Source organism: Prunus mume, linkage group LG3 (genome assembly GCF_029339155.1).
Source record: "Prunus mume cultivar Tortuosa linkage group LG3, ASM2933915v1, whole genome shotgun sequence".
Classification (NCBI taxonomy): Eukaryota; Viridiplantae; Streptophyta; class Magnoliopsida; order Rosales; family Rosaceae; genus Prunus; species Prunus mume.
The window spans coordinates 18,533,172-18,548,872 of NC_142700.1; the positions used below are offsets into that span (position 1 = coordinate 18,533,172).

Sequence of the window (15,701 nt, forward strand, 5' to 3'; positions counted from 1 at the left end):
TAATTTTAAGGCAAAACATGAGATGAGTGATGTCTGTTTTACAGAATTATTGATACTTCAAGGCAATTTGCTTCCAGAAGGAAATACAATACCGGCCTCTATGTATGAGGCAAAAAAGACTTTGTGAGCATTGGGGCTGAGTTATAAGAAAATGCACGCATGCCCCAATGATTGCATCTTGTATAGGAAGGAGTATAAAGATTCAACTAATTGTCCTACTTGTGGTATCTCAAGGTGGAAGGAAGGCAAAGATTCAATCTTGAAATAAGGTGTGTCAGCGAAGGTGGTGTGGTATTTTCCTCCAAATCCAAGGTTTAAAAGGATGTTTCGATCACATGAGATAGTTAAGAGTTTGACTTGGCATGCTGCTAGAAAATCAATTGACGGTCGGATGTCTCATCGATGGATTCCTGTCTCGGAAACTTCTTGATGATAAATGGCCCGAGTTTGGTAATGAGCCGAGAAATTTGAAATTGGCTCTTTCATCTAATGGATTCAATCCCTACAGTTCTCTAAGTAGTAGATATAGTTGCTGACCAGTTATCTTAGTTACATATAATCTCCCTCCATGGCTATGCATGAAACGAAAGTTCATGATGTTGACCTTATTGATTTCCGGTCCTAAACAACCCGGAAATGATATAGACGTCTACTTGGAGCCTTTCATTAATGATTTAAAATCTTTGTGGGATGAGATTAAAGGAGTGTACGATGCACATAATGTAGAATACTTTACGCTCAGAGCTGCATTAATGTGGACAATTAATGATTTCCCCGCCTATGGAAACTTATCTGGTTATGTTGTTAAAAGATATAAAGCTTGTCCAATATGCGGCGATGATACACCTAGTCATAGATTGAAAAATGGCCACAAAATTTGTTACATTGGGCATAGAAAATGGTTACCAATCAATCATCCATATAGGAGGCAACGTGCAGCTTTTAATAGAAAACCTGAATATGGCACGCCTCCCGAGCCATTAACCGGAGAAGAAGTGCTGCATATGGTTGAAGATGGTGACAGAGTTTGTTGGAAGAAGAAATCAATATTCTTTGATCTCGAGTATTGGAAATACCTTCCTGTGAGGCATGTCCTAGATGTTATGCACATTGAGAAGAATGTTTGCGATAGTATCATTGGTACATTGCTGGAGATCCTGGAAAAAATAAAGATGGGATTGCTGCTCGATTAGATTTATTGAACATGGTGGTCAAAACTGATTTGCAACCCGAGTATGGAGAAAGACGTACTCGTTTACCTCCCGGGCCTTGGAATTTGTCAAGAGCAGAGAAGAGAGAGGTTTGCAATTCTTTCTATGGTATGAAGGTCCCTGAAGGTTATTCTTCAAATATAAAAAATCTTGTATCTTTACAAGATTCAAGACTTCTTGGCCTTAAATCACATGATTGTCATACCTTAATGCAACAATTGCTCCTTGTGGCAATTCGTTCTGTTTTGGAGAAGCTTGCAAGGTATGCAATAACTCGTTTGTGCTTCTTCTTCAATGCTATATATGCAAAGACTGTTGATGTTTCCAAGTTAGATAAGTTGGAAGAAGATGTAGTAGTTACTTTGTGTTTGCTTGAGAAGTACTTTCCCCCTTCATTCTTTGATATCATGGTTCATCTAGTAGTACATCTTGTCAGAGAAGTTCGTCTATGTGGGCCAGTATATTTTAGATATATGTATCCGTTTGAAAGATATATGAAAGTGCTAAATGGGTATGTTCAGAATCATACTCGTCCCGAAGGTTGCATTGTTGAGCGGTATATAGCTGAAGAAGCTGTAGAGTTTTGTACCGAGCATTTATCTGATGTTAGTACAGTTGGAGTGCCTTCAACCCAAAAGATGGGAGTTTCAAAGCCATTATCAGGTTGTACAGTGAGCGTAGTTCATCGGGACCTATTGAACCAAACACATCTATATGTCTTGGAGAATACGAAGGAAGTCCTACTTTATATCGAGTATGTATAAGTTTTATTCTTTAAGTTTCCATTTTAAATTATTTCTTATGTTTATCTTATATGTTTGGGACCATAATGCTTGAATTTTTCGTGTCATGTAAGCAACATATGATCCACATCAAGACCGCTTATCCAAAATTTAGAAAGAGAACAAAGTGGCTGCAGGATAAGCACAATAGCACTTTCATTCAATGGCTACGCTTTAAGGTATATGTTATTGAATAACATATTGGACTTTTAATTTTCTTCTATTCTTTTAATGTTAGATTGAATTAAGATATGATTAATTTGCAGGTTCAAAGTGAACTTAATGAGGAAGACAATCATAGCGTATCAGAAAATTTAAGGTGGCTAGCAGTTGGTCCAAACATGGCAGTGCCATCATATAGGAGCTATCTTGTTAAATATATTAAATTTAACATTAAGGCACAAGATGATGTGCATACAACTCAAAATAGTGGAGTTTATTTACTTGCACATACCATGCAAGTTGCTAGTGCCAAGGATAAAAACCCAATTCTCTCAAATATGGGTTTCTATGGTGTCATTCAAGAAATTTGGGACCTTGACTACCAAAAGTTTACAATCCCAGTCTTTAGGTGTGATTGAATAGATAGTACTTCTGGTCTTGTAGTCGACGAACTTGGATTTACCCTTGTAGATTTGAGTAAAATTGGACATAGGAATGACCAATTTGTTTTGGCTTCTCAAGTCAAACAAGTATTTTTTGTTGACGACCCGATGCATCGTGGTTGGTCGGTAGTGTTATCAATGCCTAATAGAGAATATAATGATGTTATTGGTGATGATGATGTCTTAGGTGATGTGAGAATTGAGTGTGAGCCATTTACTAGAGGGATACCAAATGTTGACACATTTGATGAACTAGTGGGTGAGTTTGGGAGTCAAAATATTCGAGATAGGTGTGAAGATATATGGATTGAATGATGCTTATATAATTGGCAGTGTATGACATTAATTTTGTAATATATTGTAATGTGATTTCTTCACTTTCATTATACAGGTTTTGGCCACAAAACAATCAGTACAAAAAATACTGGTTCAAGATTACAAACACGACGGTTTATAAAAATGTGAAAAACAAACGCCTGTTCTAATAAAAAACGACGTTTTGGAGCATTCAACGACTGCAATATATTTACCGACGTCTTAAAGCAACGTAACAAAGAAGAACCACGATGCTATTGTGAAACAGTTATTAAGGATATCACATCGAAGAAGCATAAAGGGCCGCCATGTAATTCCAAATAACACGACTCCAATCCCATAATACCGACGTCTAAAAGACGAGATATCTAACATGAACGTTACAAAAGACGACGTCATCTTAAGATATATTTGGTCGTCGTTCCTTTACAAAAACAACGTTATATGAATGTATCCATGTCTCTTTTCTTACGATAATGTCGTTAAAATTTCTTTACACGGCTAATATCGGATTAACAACGCCGTCTAATAGGAATTAGATGACGGTATTTTTTTTAATGATGACGTATGTATTATGAAACGCGGCTGTCTTTAGAATGATAACGACGTTGTATATTGACGACAACGTCGTCTTTATAAATTAATATGTCGTAAGTAATGACCCCAACATATTTTCCACGTCGTTTATTTTAAGATCGTGTTGTTAAAACTAGTTTACACGGCGTTGAACTGAGAAACCTTGCCGTATCAAATCCATTAGACGACGATTATATTTTAAGAGATGACGTATAAATTCTGTAATACGGCTCTCAATTATTTGTAACCGACGTTGTTTATTAGTACAACGTCGGCAGTTTAAATATATGCGTCGTAAGTAATGACCCAAACATCTATTTCCAAGTCATCATTAATAGAAAAATCGAAGTAGAAAATTCATTTCACGACGGTTGTTAAAAAGATACTGATGTAGTAGGAGTCAATAACGGCGTCGATTATGTATTTAAAGACGTCATATTTTTATTTGTCGTGAAAGGTATATTTAACGGCGCTGGGTTTTAGTTCTTGTCGTTGTATGTATATCTTGCGGCCATGTTCTGTTAATATATGTCACATGTTTCCTCTTTAACGACTTTTTTTGTTAGAATTGGTCGTCTATTCTCATCCTCTACTGTTTTTTATTATCTCTTTTTCCATTACAAAGACGTCGGTTATTATTTGTTAATGACGTTGTTTGTTGTAACGACGACAGTGATTTAGCGTCGTGGTTTGAACACCCAAATAGATGTCGGTCGATTCCATGACGGTTTGAAAACCGAATACACGACGGTGAGTTCCCGTCGTCTTTATCCTTTTTTGTAGTAGTGCAAACATGTACTTTTTTCTTTCTTTCTCAAGTTCTATCAAGGGGGTTACATGTAATGATTTGGAAATCTCAAGGGAGTGGTCGTGTAATTTTCAAAACTTCAGGGGGTTATGTGAAAACAAGAGAAATCTCATGAGATGTATGCGTAAATAACTCTTATTATAATCTTAACTAATCAGTGTGAATGCAAATGAAAGTAACTTTTTTTTTTTAACCAAACAAGTCACTAAGCACACTTTCAACATGGGTTCAATTTTATTCATAATACAGAAAATTAGTATAATATGCCAGAATTACACACTTTTCATAGCTGATTTTTCCACAATATGATTATAAGTGATTATTTTAGAAGCCATAGAAATACGATACTAATCGCAGAATCCACACCATGCATGAATATTAACCCCATTACAAATACATATAGGATTTGAAGCTATAATTATCCATCGTATCCATAGTAGGATGAATCTTCAAAGACTAATTTTGAGTAGCCAGGATTCTACTCTTTGAAGCTTTTCGTTGCTTTTGAATTTCAGTTGGGACCTTCACATCTGTTGCTAATCCAATAGCTTGAAGAAATTTTATTACGTACCAAGTAAAATCAAACTGCCACCATTCTAGCCCTTGTCGAGCTGAGTATTCAAAAGCGTGGTGGTTATTATGCCACCCTTCTCCAAGAACTAACAGTGCCACCCACCTAAATGATTAAAGATGATGTATAAAATATATTAATATCCCAATTTTACACGTAGCAAGATGAAATATGGCAGAGTGGGGAGTAAATACAATATACCAATTATTCCTAGACGTATCACCGGTGTTCCATGGTTTCTTTCCCCACATGTGGCCAACTGAATTAACCAGAAAAGTGTTGTGGAGACCAAGTGCGGTCCTCACCCCCTGAAATTACAAGGAATTTAGATTTAGGCCATGTTTGGATGAAGAAGTTAAACATATAACTAGACAAAATTCATGTTTTAACGAGTAGTATATTATGATTTCGTTATTAATTGGGTTGATTATCGAGGAAGTTTTAAATCCAGCGTGAAAAAAATTTAGAATATGAAAAGGTCGTAAATTTTATGTCTAAATTCTATCCAGATTTTGTTTCTTTAAAATCCCAAAACAATGTCATTTTAATATATAAACAACCACATGTAGCCAGAAACAAAACCACCATCGGCACCCCCAACCCCTCATTTAAGCCACAACTAATTTTAGTGTCAGTCACTTTTGGTGTTACAACCCCCAACCCACCAACCACCTCTTGCCTCAGTCACTTTTAGTTAGTGGTGGAGCTAGAATTGTAAGATTGGGGGGAATCGAAATAGAAAATAAAGTATATCAAATATATATGATTTAATACTTACATGTTATAGTTTAATATTTCGAACTTAATCATGTCTAATTTATTTCAGAGAAGCAATTAACTTAAATTACAAGTTGTCGATTATTAAGTTTATATAATATTATATATAATATATATATAGTAGAGGAGGTAGGTCAAAAAATTAAAATTAAAATTAAATACGGGGAAGGGGGATTTGAACTCTGGTGGAGAGTGAAGAGCACATCCACTTTAGTCAACTTGATTAAACCCATATATGTAGTCACAAGTTTTTAAATTCCACAGGTTGAACTTTGACATATACTTCCTCATCCCATGATGTATTTATTGACTCATTAGCATAGGTTGTCTCTTTTGGATATAAATTTTTAAAGACCATATGTTCCCATTTAAATTTAATGGAAATTAACCAGTAAATAACCAGTCTCACCATTCCCCAAACCAAGAAGGAAAATCCACCTGCAGCATATAGTAAACCTCCAAGAAGAACTGAATGTAGAAGGTTAGTATGACGAAGAAACCTATAGAAGGGCTGCTTCTTCAAATCTTCAACATTCTTTAGGCCTCCATACTGCAAATTTCTCATTTAAATAAAAATAACGAAGAATGTATGAGAGAGAGAGAGAGAGAGAGAGATTTGTATTCTACTTGTCCGAACCGATAACTGCTATCAAAGATCCAACCCACGTGACTATGCCAAAAACCATTGATAGGGCTGTGAGGGTCTTTCCCTGTATCAGCAAACTGATGGTGGTACCGGTGCGTACTCACCCATTCAATCGGACTACCCTGCAAACCCAAACAAACACGCAAAGGCATATTTTATCTTTCTACTAACAGCTAGCTAATACAATGATAAAAAAACATACGAAACGTTCTTGATCACATGAAATTCTTTTCCAGTCACATCGATGGATCAGAATAATTTCATGTATGTACATATTATATACCTGAAGTGACAAAACCCCACAGTAGGCAAAGTAGTACTCGAGCCATTTTGGAAGGGTGAAACTCCTGTGGGCAAGATTTCTATGGTAGGAGAGAGTCACTCCTAAACCAGTCAGAAGATAGAGAGCCATAGCCACCCAAAGTGCACCCCAGTTGAAATGAAAGGGTGCAAATAAACAAAGGCAATGCGAAGCCAAAAACACAACCACTGTGGATATGTCTTGTATATTCCATTTCCTCCCCCAGAACTCTACATAGGTCTTAACCACAACCGTGCTCAAAAGCCCCATTTAATTACAAGAAGGTTGATCTTTCGTTGCATGATATGAGTTTGCAGAAAGTTGGCCATTATATAATGCGGCGTCGTAAGTTAATAGGCCATGTTTGGTGGGCTGGACTAGATGGGATTTTTTCAATTAAAATTGATATGGGTCCTAGCCATTGTTTGGTGTGCTTATAATGTATCATAGTTTCATTGACTAAAGTTATCAGCCATCAAATTCAATTTTGATACATATTATTTGACATCTCCATTGGAAATTCTCTTAAGTGAGCAAACAAATTAAATATAAGATGATTATAAGCCTATAGGTTGAGTGGACACTAGGTTATTAGGCTATATTTTGGTGGACTACTAATCTTTTATAGAGTGAAATCACATTAAAATACATATAATATTTTTTAATATTTTTTAAAGGCTACCTGTTGCTAGTTCCGCCGATGCCTATTTAGACAAAGACTTGGCTGCTTTGGTGTTTCGAAAACTCCTGTTCAACAAGGAAGGAGTGACGGAACAATTATATTGAGTTTATAAAATAAAAATAAAATAAAATAAAAAAAGGGGGGGCTTCTTAGATCTAGGTTCAAAACGATTAGTTGCTACTGGGTTTAGTCAACACGTTTAGTTTTAGATGGGTCATTTGACATTTATTAGTTTTTTTGTTGTGTTGATTTTACCCTTTGATGTAAATAAGGAAAACACGTTGAAAATCTAAATTTAATGTATTATTTCCTTGTAATTGAATTCCATAATTTAAATTTGAATAATGCTACTCTTACTATATTTGTATGCCATATTTTCATACCACTTTATGATTTATTGACACTTTTTAATTGATGTGGCTATCTGCTTCAACTTCCACATAAGGTGGTATGAGAATGTGGTAAGAGTAGCATTACTCTTTAAATTTTAAATTCTTTCCTTGATAGTATTCCTAATATATGGATAAAATATAATTTAATCAATAAAAAGTAAAGACCCATATATTATATCAATCGATCAGATAAGCACCCACACTAAGTTATGTACATGACATAAATGAAAATAGTGTTATTATTAGCAACCAAATTTTTTTAGTGATAAATCATCTTACCTGCAAGTTATGAACATAAATTAGAAAACTACCTATAAGTCATATACAAAAAATAGACAAATAAAATTGTATGTTACCTATTAAAAAAGGTACATAAAATATTATTACACATTGTCAAAAATATGAAAAAGAATATATATACCAATGGATAGGCAATAGGCAATATGACATAAATGACTATTACCCGATTCAAGTCATAAGGGGCAACATTAGAATAAAAAATGATTTTAAAAAATTAAAAAAAAAAAAAAGATTACACCAGAAAATATTTGAAAAGAAATATAATCCTATATGGCATAAAAGTCAAAGGACTTGGATAAAAGTCTCCAAATCCAAGCATTAAGCACAACTCCTCAACGAGAGTTTGGATCTATATCAAATTTTCTATATAAAAAATTCTAAAAAAACTTGTGACTTAAAGTCCACAAATTTGTAACATTTCTTGTTTTGCAAAACCCTATAACCATGATCTTATTTAATTGCAATGTCGGTGCACACAGTTGCGGTGGTGATAGTGACAATGTTGTCAATAGAAGCAGGGGCGGAGACATGTTTAAGTTTGAAATATTTACCTCTAACACGTAAGTTTTAAATCATATGTATTTGATATACTTTATTTTCTATTTTGATCCGCCAATCTTACAACTGATTAGAAGTGACTGTGGCCACTAATAAGAAGTGACCGAGGCAGGAGGTGGTTGGCGGGTTTGGGATTGTAACACCAGAAGTGACCGACACTAGAATTAGTTGTGGCTTAGTTAAGGGGTGGGGATGCTGATGGTGGTTTTGTCATGGCTATATGTGGTTTTTTTAATATTAAAATCGCATTGTTTTGGGATTTTTAAGAAACAAAATCTAGGTGGAATTTAGAAATAAAATTTACGACATTTTCATATTAATTTTTTTTTTTTTTAATGCTGAATTTAAAACTTCCTCGTTTATCAACCCAATTTATAACGAAATAGTAATATATGATTCCTTAAAACATGATTCTTTTCTAAATATCATGTTTAAGTTCTTCATCCAAACATGCCCTAAATCTAAATTATAATTTTAGGGGGTGAGGATGGTACTTATTTTTCATAGCACTTTTCTAATTAATTCAACTGGCCACAAGTGGGGAAAGAAACCACGGAACACTGGTGATATGTCCAGGAACAATTGATATATTGTATTTATTCCCCACGCTGCCATATTTCATCTTGCTAGATGTAAACTAGGGATATTAATATTAATAATTTAGGTGGGTGGCACTGTTAGCTTTTGGAGAAGGGTGGCATAATAACCACGACGCTTTTGAATACTCAGCACGACAAGGGCTAGAATGGTGGCAATTTGATTTTACTTGGTACATAATAAAATTTCTTCAAGCTATTGGATTGGCAACAGATGTGAAGGTCCCAACTCAAAATCAAAAGCAACGAAAAGCTTCAAAGAGTATAATCATGGCTACTCAAAATTGGCAACGAAAAAAACTTAGTGATAAATCGTGTGACCTATAAGTTAGGAACATAAATTAGAAGACTGCTTGGAAGTTGGGAACATAAATTAGAATGCTACCTATAAATTAGATACAAAAATAGACAAGTAAAATTGTATGTTACCTATTAAAAAAAAAGGTACATAAAATACTATTACACATTATTGAAAATATGAAAAACCACATGTATACCTATGCAATAGGCAATAGAACAATATACTACACCATAAAATAATATATCTACAAGAGTATATGATATACTTCTACCATAGGATGAACAAAACTAAAAATTGTTATTTTTTTGTATCTCCAAAATAATAAGATGTCCTAAAATTATGAGATTTATTAACTTATGTATATCCCTATATTAAAAACATAATAAAATCTTGTAATTATGGTCCTATAAATTAATTTCTACACGATTTATACTTCAGGGACAGAAAAGTCAAGGGACTTATATCAACGACAACAAATGCGAAGATTAAATCCAACATATGTTCTAAATTTTGAACTTATCCCAAATTTTCTATTTTTTTTTTTCCAAAGCAATTAGAAGGTTTGCCCGATCTGAGTTTGGAAAAGGTTGGCCATTATATATATAATGTGGTGTATATCTTACTGCATTGTAATCGCAATATATGCTCTTAATTGCAAGAAAACGATAGTTATCATTCTCATACGTCCTTAGCAAAATCCTCACTATATCTGGAAAATGTCACCCCATCCTTGTACAATAGCATATTAATTTAAGACCTTATTGTCATGTCATGTCAATGTATAACTACATGGAAAATAATGGACTTTATGTTTAGAAAACATGCATGCCTGTATTTGCGGCTTTAAATAACTCTAATAATTTAATATGCCCACTGCCTTATTGGTTCACTATTACACACACGGACAAGAAAATGGAGCACTGTATATGCGCCAAGAAAATAACTCATAACCTAACACTTATAGATATACAGTAATGCTAGTGGCATTAACTTATTGATGTGGCAATAAACAACATGAAACCATTCATTTAATTCAATTATTTTTGCTAAACCATTTTAATTCATTTAACTTAAGAGTAATGTTACACTTACCACATTATTATCCCACATTTCTATACCACATGATGTGGCATGTCCATATCATACGTCATATCAATTAAATTAATGGGAAACTAGTATTTTACATGATGTGGTATGTATACATTAGCTTGCCACATCATGTGGTATAAAATTGTGGTATAAAAAATGTGGTAAGACTAGTGTTATTCTTAACTTAAATATGTTAATTTCTCAAACCCTTACCATTGTTGGAATTTTTATGAATATTTCAAAATACAAAAATTAATCTAATCTAATTTACGTTGACAATGAAATTCTTAATGTTTGGTTTAAGGAAAATGTTAGGGAGACCAACTTTAGATACCAATTGGTGTACCATCTCTCTAATAGAGTGTGTGACCCATTGTATTGGTGGGCTCCACCTCTATTAGAGAGATGGTATACAAGTTGGCCCTTGGACAAACTTTGTCGATTTTGATATCTCTTCTTTGGTTTTAATTGAGTTATTACCGTTACTTTTTATATTAATTTATTTATCATTTAAATAAGTTAAATGTCTTTGGTTTACAAATAGTTGCTGAAGGTTTTGATTCCAATCTTTATTGCGTGAGTTAATTGCTTAGTTGGGATCAAATTTTGTCCTTAACGTGCAAGTGTTTTATGTGGTTTAATTGCTTGGTTAAAAACAACGTTCACTTGGAATTGGTAATCTCCTATATAATAAACCATTCGAGCTATACCTTAAATAAATTTATAAAAATAAAAAAATAAAAAAAAGATTTCGCACATTTCTTTATTATTTTCTCCTCCACATTCTTAGGTTTGTGTTTCAATTTGTTTTTATTTTAACAAGGGAAAGATTTGAGTTATTCATCTGACCCTAGTATTGCGAGTGTACGCTTATAAGGGTCATAGGTTGTTGTATCCTGGAGGGTACGTAGGTCACTATACAACCTTACTACACCGAGACATTGTCTTCGAGGGGTGAAATTTACTCTTAAGGATAGTGACTACACGCCTCAACCTAAAACTATTATTTTACTCAAGTATCAATGGAGACCAACTTCTACATCCCCAAAAGATAAGTATTTTGCAGTACTTCCATTAATTTTATTTAATCTAGCTATATCAATGTAAATTACAATTTTCTAATATATATTTTCTGTGATGTTTTGCAGGAAAAGTAGCATCCCTTGACCAAATTTTCCAACATCGCTCATCCTTCAAACCTCTATTGTTGTCCTATAAAAAAATAAAAATAAAACCCTCAATTGTTGTTATTGCATCCGTCTCTGTAGAGATAGGTTTTCTCTTTTCTTGCCATCCCACGCACTGACAACCTAAAATCGATTTTGCGAAATATGGTATGGAGAACATGGCAGATGGGAGATTCACACAGAGATTAGAGATCAGCCATGGACTTTGTTCATCTCAAAATGGTGTTTTAATCATGACTTCGCAACCAAGTGAAAAAAGTTCGCAGATTTTGTGAGGATGATATGCCCCTGGTTTGGGTCTAAAGACCTTAATGATCTTTGATCGAATCTATTCTGAAATGAAAAAAAAAAATTTAAGAACCTCAAATCTAAACTTTTATGAAGAAAAAGAATATTAAAATCAGATGAAAGGGTGATGACTACAAGAGGAATGGTAGGGATGTGATATTGGGCGGCAATGGAGGGTGCCTCGGGACTCTGGCGGTGGTGATTGGGTTCAAGGATGAGCCACGGTCGATTTCAATGAAGAGATATAGATATTAAAGTTAAATAAAATAAAAATGTTTTTTTAATCGGAAAATAAATTAAAATGGTCTAACCAAAAAAAAGAAAGAATTAAAATGAATGATGTGGCATGTGACATGGATTATCATGTTATTTGTCACATTGGTTGGTATTAAAAAGTTGGTAAATAAGTTGGTTCCCCTAGCATTATTGATATTATATACACTTAATAATCGATAACTTGTAATTTAACTTAATGGCTTCTCTAAAATAAATTAGACATGATTAAGTTTGAAATATTTAACTCTAGTATGTAAATTTTAAATCATATGTATTTGATATATTTTATTTTCTGCTTCGATTCCCCAATCTTACAACTGATTAGAAGTGACTGAGGCCCGCTAACATGAAGTGACTGAGGTAGGAGGTGGTTTGCGGGTTTGGGGTTGTAACACCAGAAGTGACCGACACTAGAATTAGTTGTGGCTTAATTAGGCGGCTGCGATGCCGATGGTGATTTTGTTCTGACCCGTGAGTCCTTTTTCCAGTCGATAAGTCCCAGGGTAGGGCACGCATAGGTGGGCAGGAGACAGAAAATTAGGAAGATTACCGATAGGTTTCTTTTAGAATAAACAGTAAGTTTTAGGAGTCACTATTTATCTTCTTCTTCATTCTTCCAATCCCATACACTTGAGTAACATGAGTCGTCTCTTTAGAACAAATTCTTGTAGTTCGAGCAGCTCTAGAACCACTATAGGACGTCTACCCGAGATAGTAAATGAAGAACAATTTGAGTATAATTCTAATGATGACAATGAGCAATTAGATTTTCGTGATTGGAATATACCTAAAGTACCTGATAAAAATATATACAGAAAAAAATGGTCTTTGAATGCTTTTAATACAACTACACATGTTAAAACTGTTGAACAAGTGTATGCTTTAAGTAAAGAACATGAGTCTTGTCAATTACTGAATTTAGATGCCATTAAAAAACATAAGCATGATGGTAATAATTTTCTGCATATTGGTCTTGTACAAGTTGCTGCTAAGCCATTAACTAGATTAGGTTTACAAGCTTCTATTCTGTTATGCTTACGTGATGCTAGATTTACAGTATTTAATGATTCTGTGCTTGGTATGATTGAATCGAGTCTTTGCAATGGTCCTGTACATTTTGATTGCTATCCTAATTTTACTATCAGTTTGAATGATCCACATATTCTTAAAACCTTAACTTTGAATATTAAAACTTCTGGTTATAATGTTTTGCCTGGTACCCAGCCTATAGCTTTAATTTATAGAATTTATTATAAAGTTACAGGTACAAATATGAATTTTCAAGCCCTGAATCGGAGTCCTAGAGATCAGACACTTTTAATACAAAGTCGTACACCCGACGCTAATATAAGTATTCCCCATACGATTAAATGGTCTGAAATAAATTTACCTAGAGATTGGACATTAGTCACCGAATCCCAACCTGCACCAATACAACGTAGCTTAAACAATTTAGATTACATACAGCAATATTTAGATGGTACTGTTAAAATTAATTTTGGAAATCAACCTAAGTCTAATGTACAGTTACAGCAATTACCTACACCAAGTCCTTCTAAGCGTCATGAGCCTGCTAGAAATTCTTCTGCTTCGTCTTCTATTCAAGAAAGAGACTTAGAAATTGAACGAGCTCTTATAGACCTAAAGTTAGAATCCTTGAGAAAAAAGGCCCAAGTAAGTCATCCTTGTTATAATGCTCCGCCTATAAATGAGCCTAAACCTGAGTCTCCCCCTACGTCCCCTACTCAATCTGATTTCTTAGCAAGTGAATTAGCTGCAGCCCATGCGTATGGTCTAGATAATCAGTTAAAAGTCCTTAAAAAGTTGAGAAGTTTAAAATTGATTGGAAAACCCTAGATAAACATCTGCATGATCCCATTAACCAGCCTAGAAGAATTATATATCATCAACTAGTCCCTGATGCATGTAAAAGACAAGAAATATTTACTGAATGGAAAAAATATATGCGATCTGAGAAAAAAGAAATGTTTTATCTTGATTTTATAGAAAGCCGTTACAGTTCCACTGAGTTAAAAACTATAACAAAAGAAAAATGGATAAAATTAGATCAGTCTGAAGTAGTATCTAGTCACCCCCCTGCAGAAACAATTAAAATTAAACATGGATCTAGAAATGTCATTGCAAGCCCATTTAAGTTAACAGATCCAAATGATGAGCCCAATAAACGCCTTATAGAACAGAATAACTATACAAATCAGAGTCTTATTACTATCGGTAAACAGCTTGATAAAATTGAAACAAAATTAGATAAATCCTTGCCAATTGAGCCTACCATTAAGTCTACAGAAAAGCCCCTAGTCCAATTCCAAGATTTACAGCCTAAGTTTGCTCTTAAGACATCCTCTACAATTGACAAAATAGAAGAAATGCTTAAACAGTTAAAAACTGAACAACTTGAAAAATCTGGAGTTAAAGTTATAGGGTCATCCGTCCTTTTAGAAACACAGTCTGATACTGAGTCCGAATCAAATACAGAATCTGTTGAGTCTAGTAATATCTCTAAAATTGAGAATGCGTTTAAAAACCTAGAATTAGAATCTGAGCTAAAGGTCAAGAAATTAACTAATCCTACTAGCCTAACCAGAAATTGGTATCCTAAGCCTACACCGCCTGACATTCAATTTGAAGAAAGAAATAATCTAAGTCAATTCTCTGTTTCTCCTGATAAACTATATGAATGGAATATAGATGGCTTGTCTGAACTCGAAATTATGAACAAATTAACCCACATGTCTATGGTTGCTAATAGTTATAGTACTAATCATAATTTAAGACAATCTGAGATAATTCCCCTGTTAGAAACTGGTTTTACAGGAACTTTGAGAGCTTGGTGGGATAAGCATTTAACTGATGAGTCCCGAAATAATATTATACATGCAGTAAAATTAGACGCTGAAGGTCTGCCTTTATTTAATGAAAATATAGGACAAGGTATAGAAGACAGTGTTAATACTTTGCTTTATACAATAATTGAGCATTTTATAGGAACCCCAAGTCATACACAGTCTAGAATACATGATCAACTGAGTAATTTGAGATGTCCGCAATTAAGTGATTTTAGGTGGTATAAAGATGTTTTTATCTCTCGAGTAATGCTGAGAGAAGATAGTAATCAAGCCTTTTGGAAAGAAAAGTTTATAAATGGATTGCCTAATTTGTTTGCTCATAAAATTAGAACTGTTTTAAGTAATGAATTGGGTCATATAGATTATGATAATCTGACATATGGTAATATAATTAGTATAATTAATCAAGAAGGTATGAAAATGTGCATTGACATGAAAATAAATAAACAGATACAGTCTGAAAGGAAATCGGCAAGATATGAGTTAGGTAGTTTTTGTGAACAATATGGTTTGTATACTCCTCCTTCTAGAAAAAATAGGGTTAAGTCTCCTAGTCATCTGCGTAAAAAACGT

The 15,701-nt window shown here is 33.9% G+C and overlaps 1 protein-coding gene across 1 annotated transcript; it reads right to left on the reverse strand.

The window, feature by feature from the left end:
- Window positions 1-4,503: 4,503 nt before the first annotated feature.
- LOC103326617 (palmitoyl-monogalactosyldiacylglycerol delta-7 desaturase, chloroplastic-like) lies at window positions 4,504-6,902 on the reverse strand. The gene is made up of 5 exons (XM_008228861.2): window positions 6,575-6,902; window positions 6,273-6,413; window positions 6,055-6,195; window positions 5,070-5,176; window positions 4,504-4,973 (listed from the first exon to the last, which is right to left on the reverse strand). Exons 1-5 carry the CDS (start codon window positions 6,860-6,862, stop codon window positions 4,754-4,756), a joined length of 897 nt encoding a protein of 298 aa, XP_008227083.2. The 5' UTR covers window positions 6,863-6,902; the 3' UTR covers window positions 4,504-4,753.
- Window positions 6,903-15,701: the final 8,799 nt, after the last annotated feature.